The sequence below is a fragment of the Pristis pectinata genome, chromosome 10 (assembly GCF_009764475.1).
Source record: "Pristis pectinata isolate sPriPec2 chromosome 10, sPriPec2.1.pri, whole genome shotgun sequence".
NCBI classification, from domain to species: domain Eukaryota; kingdom Metazoa; phylum Chordata; class Chondrichthyes; order Rhinopristiformes; family Pristidae; genus Pristis; species Pristis pectinata.
The window spans coordinates 10,135,948-10,157,676 of NC_067414.1; the positions used below are offsets into that span (position 1 = coordinate 10,135,948).

The 21,729-nt window shown below is 39.5% G+C and overlaps 1 protein-coding gene and 1 long non-coding RNA gene across 2 annotated transcripts in view; one reads left to right on the top strand and one right to left on the bottom strand.

The window, feature by feature from the left end:
- LOC127574917 (uncharacterized) overlaps positions 1-21,729 on the bottom strand; it is a 792,285-nt gene that overhangs the window by 702,639 nt on the left and 67,917 nt on the right. The window lies entirely within an intron of this gene.
- The window catches only part of LOC127574891 (signal-induced proliferation-associated 1-like protein 2), a 441,777-nt gene that overhangs the window by 354,019 nt on the left and 66,029 nt on the right, over positions 1-21,729 (top strand). The window contains 5 exon segments of the mRNA XM_052024377.1: positions 515-667; positions 3,672-3,778; positions 7,036-7,133; positions 8,815-9,212; positions 13,680-13,904. Coding sequence (XP_051880337.1) covers positions 515-667; positions 3,672-3,778; positions 7,036-7,133; positions 8,815-9,212; positions 13,680-13,904 — 981 coding nt within the window.

Below are 21,729 nucleotides of genomic sequence, written 5' to 3' on the forward strand. Positions count from 1 at the left end.
CAATTGAAAGTCAACTTTTAAAAGATAAAAGTCAATTTTATATTCATGGAGATAAAACAGGTAAATTACCAATAAATTACCTGTAAAAAGCCTATTAAAAATTTCCAGCGCTAAATGGCAAATTAAAGAAATTTCAAAAGCCAATGGCGAGAGGACAACTGATCTTTTAGAAATAAATGATACTTTTAGAGAACTCTATTCTGAACTTTACAGTTCTAATTTTCCCAAAGATAAGACTGTAATGGATAATTTCTTTGACCATTTAAATGTTCCTACACTTTCCACTGAAAATCGAAAACAGTTGGATCAATCTATTACATACGAGGAAATCGCCGAGGCTGTGCAATCTTTACATTCTGGAAAGACTCTGGGTCCGGATGGATTTCCCGGAGAATTCTATAAGGCCTTTTCCTCTTTGCTTATACCTCATTTATGTGCTGTCTTTTCGGATTCTTTTAAATTGGGTAGACTACCACAATCTTTTTATGAAAGCATTTGTTTCTCTGTTTTACAGATCTATGCAAGACATGGAAAATGCTCAACTCTCACAATCCAATGTTGGTGATTCCAGTCAACACTACAGAAGCTCTCCCAGCAACCAGTCATCTTCAAGTGATCCAGGGCCAAGTGGCAGTAGTCATTGGAGACAACAGTCTGGATATGATGGGTATGCAATTAGTTCTGACTTTTATTTACAGAAAGCTGAGTTCAGCCTCTCAGATGCTCCACAGGTTCTACCATTGTAAATTAGAGATGGTCATGGAAGGTCTCAAATATTGCTTCAGCTAAAAGTATCTCTGGCAACATTACCAGCCAATTAATGATGAGACTACTTTATCAAGCGTGGCAATCCATTAAGAATTAAATGATTATAGTTTCCGGAAAACTAACTGGCAGATGTATGGTACACTTTATGCAGACGCTATTGAAGAAGTGTTAAAACTGCATCAGTTTAAAATAACTTGTTGTACTGTGACACAAGATGGTGCTCCAATGAATCAAATGTACATCAGGAAAGGGAACTTTAAATAAAGTTGACATTGGTCATCATGAGCGAATTGGGCCAAAGGGCCTGTTTCCGTGCTGAATAATTATGAATCTATGATGAATGTCTTGAGCTAGGCCAAACATTCTCTGTGCCATTATTTTCCTGATTACTAATAAAATCCTTTCTCAGTCCCAGGGACTTTGTCAGGGGGCTTCAAAAGGATACAGAAAGATGTGACACTTCTCAATGCTAGCTAAGCACATGGTACTTCAAGATCACAGAAAATGCTAGCCAATTTATTTTTTAAGATTAGTTTCGAGGCCTTATTAAATAGTTAAAAAAATGTTTTGTTTATTTCATGGCCTTTAAGATATTTTTTGTAGCAGATGTATGAGATTAAATTGTTTTGGTGATATCAGCTTAAGTCACAGTGCATGTTTCATGTTTGATCATTCAAAGTGAGTCTGATGCAGTTATACAGAGCGCTCAAGAATGCTGCATTTCTATAGTACCTTTCAAGACCTCTGGATGTTCCAGAGCAATTTTGAATTGCATGCACTGTTTTAATATAGGAGATGTAGCACCCAGTTTGTGCTCAGCCAGCCTCCACGGGCAGCATTGTGACAATGACAAGATAATCAGATTGAGTGATGTTGACTGACAAATAGATATTACCAGAACACCAGGGGCAAAGCCCCTTCCCTTATTCAAATGACACCATGGGACCTATTACCCTACGGAGTGGCAGGTGGGATCTCAGGTTAACATCTCATCCAAGAAACAATACCCTGACAACATAACACTCCACCAACACTGCATCATGTGTCAATCTAGACTGTGTGCTTCAAGTTTAAAAAAAAGTCATTACTATATTCTTTCGAGTGACCTTCATTCAACCTGCTTCTTCTGTTCAAATTTGCTGTTTAGCTTAAACTGATCAGGTGTAACTGTGACCCACAGACCTACATGTAGAACATGCCCATGTTTTGTTAATGTAAGGGACAAGTGTACTTCTCCACAGAAAGAAATTGAGGGAAGTAAAATTGGTAAAAAGCATTCCTCAGAGATGGACAGGATGTTTTTTGATTGATTTCTGGAAAATACTTAAGAGATTTCCATGCTCCCTGTAGGTAGATAAGTAAATAGAGCTTTTACCTACTTCATGTGCATTTAATTTGAAAGAGCAATGCTTTACTGTTAATCTGATTGAAGTGTGCTAAACAGTATAGTCTAGGCCAAGAAATATTCCTGGTAATTGAGGATAATTCTTTGCATGAAAACTTTATGATATTCAACAATTTGAATAAAGTCTTAGCTTGCTCTCTGAGTTGCCAAATCTAATGTTAAGTAGAAATGTCTTTTGAAATTGTATATGCAGGAACATGCTGGGAGCTGCATCTTGCCAGCTTGAGTCAAAAGCAAAGCAAAGCATGAATCTACTCCAAGACCATTTTCCTATAAAGGATGGGTTATTATAATCAAAGAATCCTTCACAGCTTGCAATAAATTTTTTTGAAAAGCTTTTAAAGCTATGTCATAGAGAGATGGACATATAGAAATATGGCAGAGAGCAGGCCCTTCAGCCCAACAAGTCCCTGCCAGCCATCACTCACCCACCCATTTTTACAATTATTCTACCCTAACCCATTTTATACTCCTTCATTCCAATCAACTCACCTGATTCTACCACTCAGCTACACACGAGGGGAAATTTACAGTGGCCAATTAACCTACCGACAGCATATTTTTGGCATGTGTGAGGAAACCCGAGCACAGGAGAGAAACTCTCCTGATCACAGAGAGAACAAGCAAATTCCACACAGGCAGCACCCAAGGTCAGGATTGAACCCAGGTCGGTGACACTGTGCGGCAGAGTCTCTACTAGATGTGCCACTGTGCCATCCAAACTTCTGACTGAACTCTTTGTTATTGTAATGTGTGCTATATGTTTGCAGCAATCATCTTTGCTCATACAGAGAAACCCATTTTTGTCAGGGGGAGCAGTATGTATAATGCACTCATTAATTAATGAAGGACAACTTGCTTTAATATTGACCTCAAAGTCCCAAAATATTTCACAGCATTACTTTTGAACCATAAGTTCTGTTTTTATGCAGTGTAATCAATGACGTTGTATCTTCAGGATGAATAACTGAAGCTTTACTTGGGTTTCAGATTCAGAAAATTTTGTAGGTCTAGAGCAGAGATTTTTGGTCAGTGCAATCTCTCAGCTGTAATGTCAATTCAAAACTTGCCTGCCTGTTTAGGTGGTTGTGAAAGAATTCTTGCAGCGTCTTGTTCATCCCTGAACAGCACCACCTTGGCAATTTGTCAGCCTATTCATTTCACTTTGCTGTTTCTGGGACATGTTCTCCGGCTGTTACGTTTGCTTACATAAAAGAAGATGACTGCTTCAAAATTAAACTATTGACTTCAGGAATATTGATGAAATGATAACGTAAATGCAAATTTGGTTCTTGCTCCATTCAAATAGTAAATCTTGGACTATTTAAAGCATTTTGAAGGGCAATCCAATGACAACATTCAGCATTAGCTTTGTGTACATATAGATAAGCTTATCTTTCTTAAACTGTAGTCACCAGCTACCAAAAATTGTATGCTTCTTCATTTGATAAATAAGCATGGTGTTGATATTAAGAATCATTTTGCTTGTACTTAAAAGGTGCCAGTCTCCTGTTCTACATGATCACCAAGGTTCTACTAGTGCTCTGACAGAGTATGACGGACCAAGAGAAAGAGATGGTACGTTAGAAAGGGCCAGAAGCGTTGGTAAGCCTTGCGTTTGGAAACAATTTGTTAAAATGGAGCAGTTATGCATTTAAAGTGTCCCTGATTATTGCAATGTTACAATTGTCGCTAATCCAATGTTTGCCTTGCTTAATAATTGGTCAACATTTTAACTGTATTGCATAAAGACATGAGAGTTTTACAGCTCAGAAATGGGCCCTTCAGCCCACCAGGTCTATGCTGACCTTTTTGTCCATCTACACTAATCCCATTTTTCTGAATTAGCATTGTATCCTTCTGTGCCTTGCCTATTTACGTGTCTGTCCAAATGCCTCTTAAACATAGAAATTGTATCTGATTCCATCACCACCTCTAGCAACATTTTCATGATATCAACCACTCATTGTAAAAAAAAACTTGCCCCTAAGGTCCCCATTAAAACTCCTACCTCTCACCTCTTGTTTTTGATACCCCTACCGTGGGGAAAAGATTTTGACTACCTACCCTCTCTGTGCCTCTCATAATCTTATATACTTCTATCGTCACCCTTCAGCCTCCTTCACTCCAGAGAAAACCAACCCAGCCTATCCAATCTCTCCCCGTAACAAAAGTCCTCCAATCCAGTGCATCTCCTCTGCACTTTCTCCAGCATAATCACATCCTTCTTAGAGTGTGGCCTATTATACGAAGAGACATTGGATGACTAGGTCTGTATTCACTAGAGTTTAGAAGAATGAGACAGGATCTCATTCATTCTCATTAAAACATACAAAATTCTGACCATGCTGGATGGACTGGATGTGGGAGCATGTTTTCCTGGCTAGGGGGTATCTAGAAAAGAGATCACTGTCTCAGGATATGGGGCAGGGCAATCAGTACTGCAGGGAAGAAATTTCTTCATTTAGAGTGTGGTGAACCTGTGGAATTTTCTACCACAAAAGGTTGTGGAGGCCAAGTCACTGAATATATTTAAGAAAAGGATAGATTTCCAGACACAAAAGGCATCAAAAATTATGGGGAGAGAGTGATAATGTATTGAGATAGATGTTCAGATGTGATTGAATTGAATAGTGGAACAAAATTGGGGCCGAATGCCCCCCTCTCCTATTTTCTATATTTTGATGTTTTTCTTGGGTGAGGTTAAAGTTAGGATTGTGATGGCCAGTTTACTACTATGTATATCTGTTCGAAATAATTAATTCATCAAGCATGATTTACACTTCATAAATCCATGCTGACCAAGAGAAAAGTTTTATTCACTCTGTGAATTATAACTTATGGTAATTTCCCAATGATAGCTATCACACCAACAATATACAACTCCCTGCTTTCACTAAGTACAGATTAGACTTTTGAATAGAAGATAATTGGTGGAGTTCCCAAGAATGGTGATTTCAACAGAGAGAAAGCTAGGGGTTAGTAAGTTCAGTTTTGATTGACAGTTGCACAGTCCCATTGGTTGGGAAGGGACAGATGTAAGCGACCTGGGTTCAATTCCGGCCACTGTCTGTAAGGAGTTTGTAAGTTCTCCCCGTGTCTGCATGGGTTTCCTCCAGGTGCTCCGGTTTCCTCCCACATTCCAAAGGCATACGGGTTAGGAAATTGTGGGCATGCTATGTTGGCGCTGGAAGTGTGGTGACACTTGCGGGCTGCCCCCAGAACACTCCATGCAAAAGGTGCATTTCACTGTGTGTTTCAGTGTACATGTGACTAATAAAGATATCCTATCCTATCTCAATCTCAGAAGAGCAAACGAGACAGAAAAATTAACCATGATAATTGACAAGGGCAGGAAACTGACGTTAGAAATGGACTGATGGTGTTTGAGGAGTTATTACAAAAGTGCATAATGAGGAAGCAACTCCTTCATTAGACTGTGAACCTTGAATGTTCTTATGATTGTGATGGAGAGTAGAGAAGGAATAGTGAGAGCAGCCTGGCAGATCTACACAATGTGCTATGTGGGGTCACAAGGCTGGAATTGTCTCTCTCTTTCCCTATTCATCACTACTTCAGATGAAAGACACACAAAGATTCAAAAACTAGCAGGTCAGGACTTTTCACTTGGAAGACTTCGAGAATTGCTGCCAAAGGATTTAGGCTTCTAAGAATCTGCGCCTTTGGCATGGAACTACGTTTTCCCATATGGTACGGATCTTACAAATCAAAAGGAAGAGAAGATACGATGAAGCATGGGTCACCAAAAGATTTCAGTGAAGTGGTAAAAGGTAAAGTGTACTCAAGTTAGGCACGGAAGAGAGAGTCCTTATAGAACTTGCCAATCCCCACAAAGCATTAGTGGTCATTACTTAAAATTTTATCATATTTAACCAGAGCCACTAACCAAGCTGGTAACCAACCCAATACTAGGAGGCTTTCCTTCCGAGATATGAAGTGCTAACCTCCAAGCCTGAGGTTGTTGGTGGTAGTAAAACAAAAAGGAAGATCTACATTTATATAGCATCTTTCATTTCTCTTTAAGAATATTCCAAGGACCTTTATAGCCAATTAAGTATTTTTGACATGTGGCTGCTGTTGCCATATGAGAAACAAAGCAATCAATTTGCTCATGGTAAAGTTGTTCAGATATTGGTGCTACATTGACCAGATCAATCTACTTTATGTGGATTGAGAAATAAATATTGGACAGGATATCTGAGAATACTTGCTCTCCCTTGAAGTTGTGCTATGGGAACTCTCATGGTTAACTGAAAGAGCAAGTACAGCTTTAATGTTTCATCAGAAAGGCAGCATCTGCAATAACATAACACTCCCTCCATTCTGCACTGGAATGTCAGCCTACCATCAGGAGGGAGGTACAGGAGCCTGAAGACCCACACTCAACAATTCAGAGACAGCTTCTTCCCCTCTGCCATCAGATTTCTGAACAGTCCATGAACATTACTTCATTATTCCTTTCTTTTTTTGCACTACTTATTTATTTTTGTAATTTATAGTAACTTTGCCTTGCGCTGTACTGCTGCCCCAAAACAACAAATTTCATGTCATCTAAATCAGTGATAATAAACCTGATTCTGATTCAACTTCCATGCTCAAGTATCTTGTGAATTTTCAAGCCAGAACCTTTTGACTCCGAAGTGAGAGTACAAACTATTGAGCCACAGCTGACAAAATGGAGAAAATTATGAAGAAAAAATTTGAAAGCACAGGTCAAAATGTGAATTGAAATGTTGCCAGTAGTTTAGAGTACTGTACAGTGCTTTAATCTCTGTCCAAAAAAGGAACAGATTACGTCATTAAAAACAGCTATGTTTCTATGTAACTCTTTTCTCTTTCAGAAGCAAGGTGGCATGTTCCTTCAACAAAAATGCTGAGCTCTTATAAAGGACTGCAAAGGGAAACTATCAGCAAAGAGTCTCCAAATAAAATTTTACATGTAAGAGTCACTCATTGTTGCCAAAATCCAATTAACATTTTTATGTTTGCTTTATTTTTCCAGTTCCAGCATGCACTACACTGCTACCCTCACCCCACCTTATATGGTCAAGTCGTCATTTGACATTTGGCTTATGAGGGGCCATTTAGCATGATTTAATGTTTCTTTACCAGTAGAAGAGGATGAGTGAATTATGGAACTTTGAAAGGAAGAGATGAAAACCTCTGGCTCAGACTGGGGAAGAGTTGTCATGTGATTGTTAGGAGGGAGACTATCTCATCACAACTCATCTGTTTTGACATACCTTATATTCATATACATATTACACCTATGACAAACCTGTGCCTCTTGCTGTGCTGAACTCCCAGTACTTGTGCTGTAATGTGTGCTGAGCACTAGTAATATACCCTGTACTGCAATGACCTCCACTTCCCTGCACTGAGCTCCAGTATCCTCTACTGCAACCTTATGTTTGCATATTGTACTTCGTACAAATCTCCATTTGGTCACATTTTATAACTTGAAAGAGGATTGTTGAGAGTGGGTCAGGGAATCTCCTTTGCCAACCCTGTCATATTAGATATCTTGCCAAAAGGCAAAGTTAGCTATGTGAATGCTGTTTCTCTAGTATTGTATGAAAGTTATCGTGCAACCAACCATTCAGTATAGTTATATAAACTACAAAAGAAGGATTATCCTTTGTACTCTGGCTCACTCTTGACTTCTGCTCCCACCCTTTGGTGCCTTCTGTTGGGTTTGAGCAATGTTTGCATTGTAGCAGTGGGGTTGAGAAAGAAATGCTCTGACAGCTGTGCACAATAAAATCATGAAACCATGAATCATTTCCAATTTCTCATCACATATTGACCAGAGCTATCCTTCCTTTAATGAGGTAAATATTGCTCTGCTCTAGATAATTATATTTAAAATTTAATTGCTTCAGAATCAAAAATATATGTGGAGCAAATTGGATGTTTATTCTAACCCTGCCATTGGGCATTTTCTCCCAGTCTTTTTCAATTTAATTAGAAACAATTAGCATAAGTGGCTTCACTTTTTCGTTGGAGTTCAATGAAAGCATTAAAGCTAAAAGAAGCTCAATCAATCTCATGCACCCTTTGTGTCAAAGGTAACCATGTCGATGAATGCAATTATTGAATCTGATGATGAATTATCCCTGTGTGAAATTAGTTTGGGGAAGGCAATAGAAACTTTCTTATTATCCTATGTTTGAACCAACCTCTTGTTTTGCATACACTTCATTACAACTTTTTTGTAAATTAACATGTCCACAGACTGAACCTGAAGCACTTGGGTTCCTCTTGCATACATTTAAGTTCAAGCACAGACATTTAGATCCAATGATTATTAATATAGTTTGAATGGGTTTTATAATGCAATCACTCCACAATATATTTCTGTAACCTGCTACTGCAAAATCAGAATAAATACTTATCCAATAATTGACATTTCCATTTGTGCATTGTGAATGTTTTACTATAAATACTAATGGAAAATTAAAAAGTACTATTAATCTTGTCACAGGAATGTGACTCAGATTTGGCACCAACACAAGGAGCTTATTAGAGTAAAATTGTAGATAAATACATTTAAATGCATAACCACATTGGGAAGTGCTTACAATTATTGGGTTGTGCGTCAACTTTTTCCTTATTCTTAGATTACAGATAATAATTGTTCAAGCCATTCCAGCAGTAATACTCTGTCCAGCAATGCGTCCAGCAATAGCGATGATAAGCAGTTTGGTTCAGGTGACTTGATGGATCCAGAATTGCTGGGATTGACATACATTAAAGGGGCCTCCACCGACAGTGGGATCGACACAGCTCCCTGTATTCCAGCGCCATTGATGGCCACGGTACATTTAACTGGAAACAGGTCAGCTGTGCAGAGCAGAGCAGAGCAGATGGTGCAGTGGGTGGAGCACTCTGAAGATGGAGGGCCTGAAGATGGACAGGCAAAATCTTATGCTGTCCACAACTATGCAGCTGCCATTTCTGCTGGCCTTGCCGCCCAAGGAAGTACTGGTGATCTAAGCGAGATCTCATCACATTCCAGGTACAGTGAGCTTTAATGATTGCAGCCATCCAGTGATCTTGCTTCATATACCACGTATAGGTAAATTATCACTGTTACCACAAAAGAGAGTACACAAATGGGTGCCTTTGGTCACAGTATGCGGTATCATAAATTACTTGAACTAAAGGTCATGTTGTGCTGATAAGTGGGGTACAGCATCTTGTCCTGTTTGTTTTGGAAAGTGTAAATTCTCAGGATTGTGTAGGAATCCAGTCTGGAAATCATACCATTAAACGATGAGAATCCTGGCATTTTATAGCCCACGGGGGAGCCATTTGGCCCATCACATTTGTGCCAGGAAAATTAATTGAAGTTACTCCTTCTCCCCCACCTCCTGCCCTCCCCGCCATGGATGAATCCAAAATCAATTCTGTACACCATCTCCTCCTCCTATCCTTGCATGAATCTAACATTTATTCAACTGCCTCAATGTCTCCCAAAACCCTGCAGTCCCAAATTCTCCCTGCCCCATTCTGTCCCTAACCCTTTAATATAATCAAAATAATCACATTGTTTTACTCTCAATGTAGTCCTCTGTCATATCCCAACTAATTCCACTGACCTGCTCCTCCCTTGACCCTGTTTCTTGCTCTGTTACAAATATTTATCTAATTCTTTTTTCAAGGATGCAATGGTTGGTGGTTCCAGGACTCCCACTGGCAAGCATTCCATGCTCCAACAGTTGTCTTTGAGGAAGTTTAATCCTATCTTTGGTCAGATCAATACATTCTAAAATACACCAAAAATAACAAATTTCCTGAGGATTTACTGATGGGTTTCAAAATTGTGAGTTTTATAAAGACACTTGGGAGTTAAATTGCCAGAACTAGAGCACTACTATTCTATTTTCTCCAAAATTTACAGGAAGTTTTCTTCCATTTATAGATTCTTTTTATACAGACCATTTGGCTCATTGTTCTCATGTCTTTTCTCTGAAAGAGGTGTCTAATTATTCATTCTCCTTTCTTCTCATATTTTCCAGTGATTTTCTTCTTTCTCCCACAACCTCCCCCAACAACTGCACCCCCCCCCCCCGACCCCACCCTCCCTCCTCTTCAGGTATATATCCAGTTCTTCTTTGAGAGCAATTGTTGAATCTGCTTCAAACACTTTCCACACTTCTGAACAGTGCAGCTGAAGTTATAACAATCTCCTACATATAAATAATTTTTCTCACCTTCCCCAGTGGGTATCCCAATTATTGTTCTGTTAATGCACTCGTGTAGCCACACAGGACTTAGTTCTTTGGTTTTGTAATACCTGTCTATGTTAATTAGTATTTTTCGGTTTTAGAAATGCCATCGGGATGGATTAATGATCTTCAGTTTACCACAGTGCAACATGGTCTCTGTGAATTAATACTCCAGTTTATGCAATACCCTGGATAAATAACACTAGGTCTGAAGAATTAGTAATGATTACTTGCTACAGTACACCTTTGTCTTTAATGGGAAATGTGTGGTATAATTCTTGGAGCTGGACTCGATCAAAACTTTTGAAACCATCAAATTTGCTTGGCTAAAGAATAAAGAAAAATGTAATGTTGGTTCCTATCACCTAAGTACCCTTAGAAAGCAATATCCTGTGGTCAGTAACACTTAGTTCTTAACTGAACAGAGAAATAGCTTACAATAGCTAAACAAGCAACATCAATGAAAACATTTATTACACCATTGCCTAGAAATTCCTGCCCAGTCAGCCCACTAAATTTGAGATATAATAGCAGCAGCACATTGGATCTACCTCTGGACTTGATTCTACTGTGGTTGTGGAAGTGTATTTCAGAGGCAGAGTACAGTGCACAGCCACTATTCTGTGGGTCATTTAGCTCTACCAACCAGAGATGAATTTCTAGGCATTTGCAGAAGTGTGTATTGGGAAGTATGACCAAAAATCAAAGGGGTGGGTTTTTCAGAAGCATCTTGAAGAAAGGGGTAAAGAACTGGTGTGGTTCATGGAGGGAATCCAGAACATGGCAGGTGAAGACTCAGCAGTGAATGATAAAGTGATTATAATTGGGCACACACAAGAGTGGAGAGATTGCAAAGATATATAGATTACAGAGATATAGAGATTACAGAAAAAGAGAAGAACAAGGAGGAACTTGAAAGCCAGCATGAGGATTTTAAAACTGAATTGTTTTTGGACCTGTGGCAACAAGATCAGTAAACACTGGGTAATGGCAAAATGAGTCTTGGTACAAGTGAAGGTACGGGCAAGAGATCTTATGGATGAGCGAAGCTTATATAGGGCAGAAGCTGTAGGCCAGCCAAGAAAGCATTAGATTAATCATATCTAGAAGTAATGAAGTGAGGGTTTCAGCAACAGCTGAGTAGAAGAAGTACAAATAAGTAGTCTTAATGATGGAATGAATATGTGCTTAAACTCTGATCTTGGGGATAACCATAATACAAGGTTGTGAACAGTCTTCCTCAGCTACAGATAGTTGTGAGGGATGGGAATGCTGGCCACTGAACAGGGTTTGTGGTGAGGACAGAATCAGTCTCTGCAGTCTCCTCAATATTAGGAGTAAATTTCAGCTCATCCAATAGCAGGTGTTAAACAGAGAGGGTGACAACTCAGTGGAGGGTCAGGTGAGATAGCGGTGACACAGAGCTGAGTGTTGTCAGCATTCATATTGAACCTGATGTGGTTTCAGATGGAATTGCTGAGGGTGAGCATATAGATGTGAAATAAAGTGAGGGGGGCTTGTAGGTGGATGCAACAATGGGTCCTTGGGCAAACTTCAGAGGTAGTGTGGAGAAGTAGTGGGAGCAACGATTGCAAGTGGCTGCATTTTGATAAGAATGGGACTGAGCTAAGGCAGTTCCATGCAGCTGGGCATTGGAGGAGATGTATTAGAGGAGGATAATGTGGTTAAATATGCCAAAGGTAAATTGGTTTATTATTGTCACGAGTACTAAGGTACAGTGAAAAATTGTCTTGCATACCGTTCATACAGATCAATTCATTACAATAGTGCATTGAGGTAGTACAAGGTAAAACATTGACAGAGTGCAGAATAAATTGTTACAGTTACAGAGAAAGTGCAGTGCAGGTAGACAATAAGGTGCAAGATCATTACAAGGTAGACTGTGAGATCAAGAGTCCATCTTATTGTACTAGGGAATCGTTCTATAATCATATAACAGTGGGATAGAAGCTGTGGCAGTTAATTTAAGAGGACCAGGGAGTGATAGCTTACTTATAGTCACAGTCACAAAGCTGTCATTTGTTGCTTCAGTAAGGAGCTTTCCAATGTCATTTCCGATTAGAGCGAGAGAAAAATGGAATGGCAGAAAAGCTTAACATGGATTTGGAATGTGACGACACATACATTAAATTTGAGGAACAAAAGTCTATACTTTTAAACTTACTGCAGTGATGAAAATTATGAAGAATTTTGACAGTGTTTAATTCTTAAATCACACTAAAGAAAAGTATTATGAAAATTTAAGTGTTTGTAGGATAGTTTTGTTGTTCTTAATGTGATTTGTTATTGGAATCTAAACCAACCTACCTTTTCAGAAGCTGACGCTCTTGTTTTCAAGTACTTTACTTTTCATTACTGAGGATCTTCCAAATATAATTTAGAAAATCCTCAGTAAAATCTGTATCTTCATCTCCTAGCTGTGTCATGCATCTGTGTTGTGGTTATACAATTAATATGGAGAAGAAAGATCAATCACACCCTACTCATTTGTCAATTCACCTAAACTTACAGTTGCCCTCTTGCAATATCCATGTCTCAATTCATTCTGGAATTGGAATTGGTTTATTATTGTCACATGTACTGAGGTACAGTGAAAAACTTGTATTGTGTACCGATCGTATAGATCAATTCATTACACAGTGCATCAAGGTAGTAGAAGTTAAAGCAATAACAGAATGCAGAATAAAATGTAACAGCTACAGAGAAAGTTCAGTGCAGGTAGACAATAAGGTGTAGGTCCTAATGAAGTAGATTGTCCCATGTGGGACCAGGAGTTGGGTTGGTAGGTCAGTCGCTCCTGGAGGTTAGAAGATCGCCAGACCAGTAACAAGATTCAAAAAAACATTATTAGTAATTCTTAGAGACATAGAATTTAAATTTAAGAGAGTAGAACGATTATAATAGAAGTAATAAGTGGATCTGCAAAGAGCAGCTTGCAACAAGTCACCACGCTCTTGTGCCACCTTAATCAATTCTAAGGATTTTGCCTTTTCTTGCTTATCTAAATCCAAAACCATTCCATTGCTCTTTGTAGGAAGAGTCTCCTCATGTTGGTCTGAAATATGACTTCTTGTAGTTCTATTTTAAAATTTTGGTATTACGTGGTCCAAACATTTCTAAATATTCTGTGATCAAGATTTAAGATAACTTGCTGTGGGGGAAGAATGAGTAATCTAATTGTTAACTCTGTTACCACTTTCTTCCATTCCTCCCACAAATCTATGTTTCTTTAGTGGTTCACATCATTCAGGAAGCCCAGCACCTCGTGTTTCTAAAACCAGTGGATCATTGGATGCATCCAAAGTCTACATAGTATCCCAGAACAGTGGTCAACAAATGCTAGGGTCTTTATCGGGATCATATCATCGCCAGGGTGCTGTCAACAAATATGTCATTGGCTGGAAGAAGTTAGACAGAAGCCCAACACCTGAGGAGTCTGAGATGGCAGATTGTAGAAGGTTAGTGACCCATTTGAAAGAAATACTGTTCTTGAAAGGAATACTATTGTCCAATTGGTAAATTTGAAGTCTGGTAATTACATTCTATCAGAAGTGTTTGTATTACTTCCAATTGCAGTGGTTTTCAAGTTGTGGTAACATTATACCCTTCTCTGACCTAACCCTGCTTTTAATAATATCCATGTTTTGTGCTTGGCATCTTACAAAGGTAAATAAACTATTAAATATTCCCAAATTTGCCAGTGTGATTCCAAACAAAAAAGAATTCACATTGTTTATGTGGTAAAGACATTTCAGGATATTTCCATGATGAAACAACTGAAAATAATGCTTTTTAAAATTGTGCTTGATTTTTAAATTATCATTATCTGTAATAGAATCAAGCATGCCTTGTTTCAAACCCAGATCTGACCTCCACTGACAAATGAGCTACTGTTGATGAGCTTGAGCCAACTAGTGCGAATATAGCGTGGGCTGCTCCAGAGCAGTGAGCCACATTAAGTATAGCAGAAGGCAACAGGTTTGTCCATGGGGCATATTTCACTTAATTTGTGTCATGAAGGGAGGTACCATATGGAAATGAGTTCAGGAGGGCAGCAAATGATCAACACAAGTTGTTCCTGTATGTTTTCTGCTTCTAGCAGCACAGATGTGGTTCTCGGAGTGCGGTGTTCCTCAAACTTGGAAGCAGGTCCCAGAGGAAATGAAGTAACATTAATGAGGGGCTGTGTTATTTTGAATATTATTAGCACCTTCATTAAAAGGTGCATTTTAACAACTTTAGTCAGGAATAATATACTTTATACTAATTAAAATATGCATTAAAAAGTAGTACTCACCATCCTTATTATTATATGTATTGATATTGGTTTATTATTGTCACTTGTACCTAGGTACAGTGAAAAACTTGTCTTACAAACCGATCGTACAGGTCAATTCATTACACAGTGCAGTTACATTGAGTTAGTACAGAGTCCATTGATGTAGTACAGGTAAAAACAATAACAGTACAAAGTGTCACAGCTACAGAGAAAGTGCAGTGCAATAAGGTGCAAGGTTACAACAAGGTAAATCGTGAGGTCATTTAATATATTTAATACATTTTTCACTGTAACACTTTTAACTGGAGCAGGCCATTTGGCCCCCCAAACCTGACTCATCATTCAGAAAGATATTGTCTGTGGATTCCTCAACACCATTGCCCAGCTTAATTATGCTTTGATACTATTGTCTAACAAATCTGTCTAATTCAGTTTTGACATGTTATGAATTTTAATTGTCCTCCAGACTCAATAACTTTTGAACGGAAAAGTTCTGGATTTCCACTGCCTCTATGTGAAGAAGTGATACCTGATACTGCCCTTCAATATCTGCTCTCTTTTTAAGGCTGTGTAATTTATTGTTCCACCAACAATGATTTGCTTTAATGTTGCACCTCCACTGTATCGAAAAGTCCCAAATTGCTCAACAGGAGCACAATCAAATCAACTGATATTGAACTATAGAAGGTACTACTGTGTTAGATAACCAAAGGTTCAGTCAAATATCTAGGTTTTCTTCAAGTAACGGAGCCAGGCAGAGAGATGAGAGGTTTAGGGAGGGAATTCCAGGCCTTAGGGTCTTAGCAGCTGAATACATGGACACTGATGATGGAGCAGTTAAATTTGGGGACTTGCCAGAGGTCAGAGTTGGAGGAGAGCAGAGATCTCCAAGGCTTTCAGAGGTAAAAGAGATTTCAGAGGTGATGAGATATGGTAGGGGTGACAAGATGTGACCTGAAAACAAGAATGATAAATTTAAAGGATGAAGCATTATCAAAGTCTATGCTAAGATAAGATAATATATATCTCTTTATTAGTCACATGTACATCGAAACACACAGTGAAATACATCTTTTGCGTACTGATTTTTTTGGGGGGGCAGCCCACAAGTGTCGCCACGCTTCCAGCGCCAACATAGCATGCCCATAACTTCCTAACCCGTACGTCGTTTTTTTTGGAATGTGGATAGGATGAGGATAGGAACATAAGTGCGATGGATAAACAAGACTTGGGCCAAATTAATATAATAATATAGAAGAGTTTTGGATACACCCAACTTTATATAGAATTGGAAGTGAGAGACTGGTCAGGGGAGCATTGGAATGGTCAAGCACAGTAGCATAGCGGTTAGCATAATGCTATTACAGCACCAGCGACCTGGGTTCAATTCCTGCTGCTGCCTGTAAAGAATTTGTACGTTCTCCTGGTGTCTGCCTGGGTTTCCTCCAGGTGCTCCGGTTTCCTTCCACATTCCAAAGACATACAGGTTAGGAGCTGTGGGCGTGCTATGTTGGTGCTGGAAGAGTGGCAACACTTGCAGGCTGCCCCTAGCACATTCTCAGTAACGCAAAAAGGCGTATTTCACTGTGTGTTTCAATGTACGTGTGACTAATAGATAAATGTCTTAACAGAAGTGTAGCTGAGTGGTGAATGAGCTGAGCCAACATAGAACCCTGCCCACCACCACCACCTTTGCAAGGCTCCTCAAAACCTTTCCATCCAAGCTTTCTTTGCTGCTAAACTGCACTTCCATGGAAACGTGGCATTTATAGAGTCATAGAGTTGTACAGCATAGAAGCAAGTCCTTTTTACCTGTCCAGATGCCCCTTAAATTTTGTTACTGTTCATACCTCCACCACCTTCTCTGGCAGCTCATTCTAGATACCAACTACTCTGCTATGTTGGTATCTGCTAGTCTGAAAAATTTACCCGTCAGATCCCATTTAAACCTCTTCCCTCTCACCTTAAACCTATGCCTTCTAGTTTTAGACATCCTTCTTAAATAGATCGCACGAAATGTAAACTGTCCTTGGAAAGGGGAAGAAATCTTTGCAGTGATGTTTACACAGAACCCAGTGATTAAAATCCTGTGATCTGAAATCAACAGTTTTCTCCACTGTTAAATTGCCTTTCTTAAATAAAATGTTCCAACTTGTGAACCTTTTTATAAGTATGCATTAGTTCTTCAAGATCCTCCTATATTCTATGAAGACATTTGTGGTGTTAACGGTACCTTCGCAGATATATTTTGAGGCTGGTATTGTTAACTCCATAAATGTATTAGGAGATTGTTGCGGGTATTTGTTGTCCAAATAATGTATCTAATAGTTCAGAGCACTGAACAGTTAAAACCACAGATATATTTGAAAAACATTTTAATTTCATGATTTCTGTGAATGTAACAAATTGAAGGTTCTGGGAACTGTCTGTTATTTTGCTTTGGATTCTTACAGATGGTAGAAGGTCTTTATAGATTTTGAAGCCCATGTGTAGCTGACGAAATTTGTCCCTGAGTAATATATAGGAACAATAGTTTGCAACAGTAAGTGATTCAACATATGTCCAAAGTAACCCTTCTGTGGGAGAATAGCCAATAACCTTTACAAGCTACTTCTCAAAGAACAAAAGTCATCACCAGTGTAGAGTATCTTTTGAAAAGCTGTGCCTTTGAAGGTATGCTGTGCCAAGATTAACATGCATGTGCATTACACATTTCTATTAAGTTTTCTGTCCCAATAAAGAAGGTGGAATGATTTTGATATCTTAACAGTGGGGCTTCATAGTTGTTTAGTTTGAAAAGATTCTGAATAAAAAAATTATCTGCAGAGTTATTTAAATGTGATTTGGCTGTTAAAATCTAGGCAATCCTTTGGACCAAGTTTGACTCACTTCCACTCTGAGTTTTGAGGTGACCCATGTGGGAATTGCAGGTCGTTCCACAGATGGAGTGGGAGGCGCATGATTGCTGGGTGGATAGATTGTGTGCTTTTCACAATTGCACTGGGCTGCCGCGTGCTCTCAATGTACAGATTCATGGTTCTTAGTGCCATCCTGAATTATTCTTCTCCATTTTGGGTGATCATGAGCCAGAGTGTCCTAGGAATCAGTGGAGATGTTGCACTTCTTCAATGAGGCTTTGAGAATATCCTTGAATCTTTTCCTCTGTCTGCTGGTCATCTCTTCCTGTGACAGAGCTCACGATAGAGTGTCTGATTTGGGAATCAGAAGTTGGGCATGTGAAGATGTGGCCTACTCAAAGGATCTGTCTGAGTGTAAGTCTCTATGCTGGGAAGGTTGACCTAGGAGAGAACTCTCATGTTGGTTCACTTATGTTTCCAGTGAAGTATAAATGTAGAATTTTGCAGAGACATCATTGAGGGTATCTATCCAGTGTCTTGAGTACCTGCTGTAGTTAGTTCAAGTCTCAGAAGTGTAGAAGAGGGTCTACAGCTGCCTGGTAAACCACGGATTTTGTGCCGAGGTTAAGGTCTTGATCTTCAAGCACCTTTTTCCTCAGTTGGCCAAAGGCTGTGCTGGTTCACTTAAGGCAGTGGTAAATTTCATTATCGATGTATACTTTCACTGAGAGGTGGATTTTGAGATGTGGAACGTGATCCACCTTTTTAAGGGTCTTGCTGTGAGCCTTTATTATCGGTGGCTCGTTTTATGCAGTAGGGGCAGGTTGGTAGAGGGCTTTTGCTTGGCATATATTTAATATAGGCATGAGAAGCATTTACATTCTTACCTAAACATGGGGCTGTAGAAAATTGACTGTGATATTTCTTTGGTATTATAATGGCATTATCAACCTTATTAACTCCATTTTAAAAAGCTGCGTTTGGAACGCACTGCTTGCAGAGGTTGTGGGGGCAGATACATTAGGGATATTTAAGAGACTCTTAGATAGACATATGAATGATAGAGAAATGGGGGGCGATGTGGGAGGGAAGGGTTAGATAGATCTTAGAGCAGGATAAAATGTCGGCACAATGTTATGGGCCAAAGACCTGTACTGTGCTGTAGTGTTCTGTGTTCTAAAAAGCTATTACAAAAAGTAATTACAAAATTCAATGGAGTTTGCAGGCACCCCAATGAAGAGGTACTTGGTTTTTGGAACAGCAGACAATATAAGTCAAAGCTTTTGCATTAGTATCACCTTTCCCTCAAAGGATCACAACACAATACAGCCACCACTCTTGCAACTACTGGGGACCATTTGTTTAAGAATGTTACGAGGGAGGTTGCAGAGAAACATGCACAAGGGTCTGAAGAACAATGTATACAGAAGGCTGCTTTCTTGTGCAAAGGGCTCTAATAGCAAGAAGGTTCCAGGGATGTGTCTGTAAGGGTCTGAATGCCTGCAGTTTTGGGAAATCTGCAATGCAGCCAAACACCCCTTCCAGATATGAATCAAAAATTGTACATTTTTCACTTTCAAAGTTGGACTTCTTTTTGATGACTTTGATGCAGCAGTGAGGTGCCACGTGAACCATACCTCAGCAGAGAGAGCCTGAGGCTGTGTGTTTCTGAGAGTAAGCGTGACCCTTACTTTGACTTTGAAAGCAAAGCGGGCATTCCCATGTGCTTGTACTTAATGCTTTCAGAAGTCACAAATGTGTGTGTGAGGACTACCTTGTGGAATCTCCCTTGTGGATTAGAAGGTGCCTCCCTGTGAAACCCTGAGTGGAGAAGATTTTCGGTGCCAACTTTCTTGTCAGATGGCCTCCTCCACTTTCTTTTTCTTGCTTCTCATCTGATGAATGTGGAACCACTTCTGTTTTTGCAGGAATTCTTCTGGCTTTTCTGGTCACTAAATTTTATGAGGGAATTTGCTGTCACCTGCTGGGCCTTTGGGATCCTAATTTGAGTCAGTCTCATTGAATTTTGTTTTGCAGAAGGTTGTTCAGCAATGGCTGCAAGAGACATTTGTCCTCACCCTTTAGTAACATCAGTTTGAGCCTTTGGTATCATTAAAACCTAGTACTTCTGCAAGAGGGTTGTAGTTTAGAAATAGGGAAGTATTATAATTGTATGGGTTACTGGTGAGGCCACACCTTGAGAACTGTGCACAGTTTTAAGAAAAGATATACTGATATTGGAGGGAGTTGAAAAGAAATTCACCAGGCTAATTCCTGGGGTGAGAAGTTTGTTCTATCATGAGAGACTGAAGGAATTGGGTCTATATTCTTTAGAGTTTAGAAGAATGTTGGGTGGGTCTTATTGAAACATGTAAGATCCTGAGGGAACATGACAGGATAGATGTCAAGATGTTTTCACTAAAGGGAGAATCTCAAACAAATGGACATAGTTACCAATTTGTTGCAAAATATTAACATTGTTGTTATATTTTCTATCAAAACTATACAAGCAGCCAATGATCCATTTTGTGCATACTGGAAATAAACTGTCGCCCAATAGAGAGGGTTTAATTCTCTTCTCTGTCCAAATTCAGGCATGTACATGAGCATATTGTTATGATGACATTTGTGTCATTTGAATTCAGCAGTATTCCTGATTATCCAAGTTACTAGTTCACAGTGTCAAGATCTATTTTTTATTATTGATGAAATGCTGGAATTTCTACCATCGCACTTTGATTGTATCCCATATTTTGGTGTAAGGCACTGTCCTGTGGCCTTGGTGTAGTCATGGGGGTTTTTGCCTTGAAGTTATGTTTCACCATGGAAAGTGTGTCTTGTGGTTTAAGAGATGGCCACGTAAAGTTCATGTCTTTGACCCCATCTGACTCCCACCAAATACCAGTGATGTCCTGTTGTTGTGAGAATCAGCCACCTCATTCTTTTTGTTGTCTCTAAACATCATTAGTCGGCCATCTCCATACTGGGATGTCACCTGGTACTCTATCCCACCCCACAGGCCACCACCCCACTACCAGGACTCGGTTACCTTGCAGTGACCTGTGTCTACTATCCCGATGCTCAGTCACCTCACTGTCACTGAGCACACCCCATCTCCTCAGAAGCAGTGCCTTCTCGGTTGGTAAGTGGTATATAGAATAGTGGTAAAGGTACAAAACAATAACACACTGAAAATGGGAAATATTTGCAGTAGGACCTTGAATATACTAGAATAATGCTGGACTGACTTAAAAGCAATTCAGCTAACAGTGAAATAAATGGTGCTTTTATATGTGTTTTTGGGGGAGGTCCTTAATGAATACTTTGCTTCAGCGTTCTCTAGGGAGAGGGACTTTGACGAATGTGAGGTCAGCATAGAACAGGCTAATGTGCTGGAACTTGATGAGGTTAAGAAACAGGTAGTGTTGAAGCTTCTGAAAAACATTGGGATAGATAAGTCCCAGGGACCAGACGGGATCTACACCAGGTTATTACAGGAGGTTAGGGAAGAGATTGCTGGGGCATTGAGGATGATATTTGCATCCTCCCCGGCCACAGGAGTGGTACGAGGAGATTGGAAGATGGCTGATGTTGTTCCCTTGTTCAAGAAAGGTGATAGGGATAATCCTAGGAATTATAGACCAGTGAGTCTTACGTCAGTGGTGGGCAAGCTATTGGAGAGGATTCTTAGGGACAGGATTTACGAGTATTTGGAGAAGCATAGTCTTATTTGGGATAGTCAACATGGCTTTGTGAGGGGCAGGTCATGCCTCACGAGCCTAATTGAGTTTTTTGAGAAGGTGACAAAACAAATAGATGAAGGTAGAGTGGTGGATGCAGTGTATATGGATTTTAGTAAAACGTTTGACGCGGTTCCCCATGGTAGGCTCATCCAGAAAGTTATAAGGCGTGGGATCCATGCAGAGTTGGCTGCATGGATTCAGAATTGGCCTGCCCACAGAAGACAGAGGGTGGTAGTAGATGGAGAATATTCTGCTGTTATTGTTGCTTTTCACCATATCCTCATTCCATCTTTTCTTTCTCCAGGAGGTCAGTGACTAGTGGTGTTCCACAGGGATCTGTCCTAGGATCCCTACTCTTTGTGATTTCTATAAATGACAGATGAAGAAGTGGAGGGATGGGTTA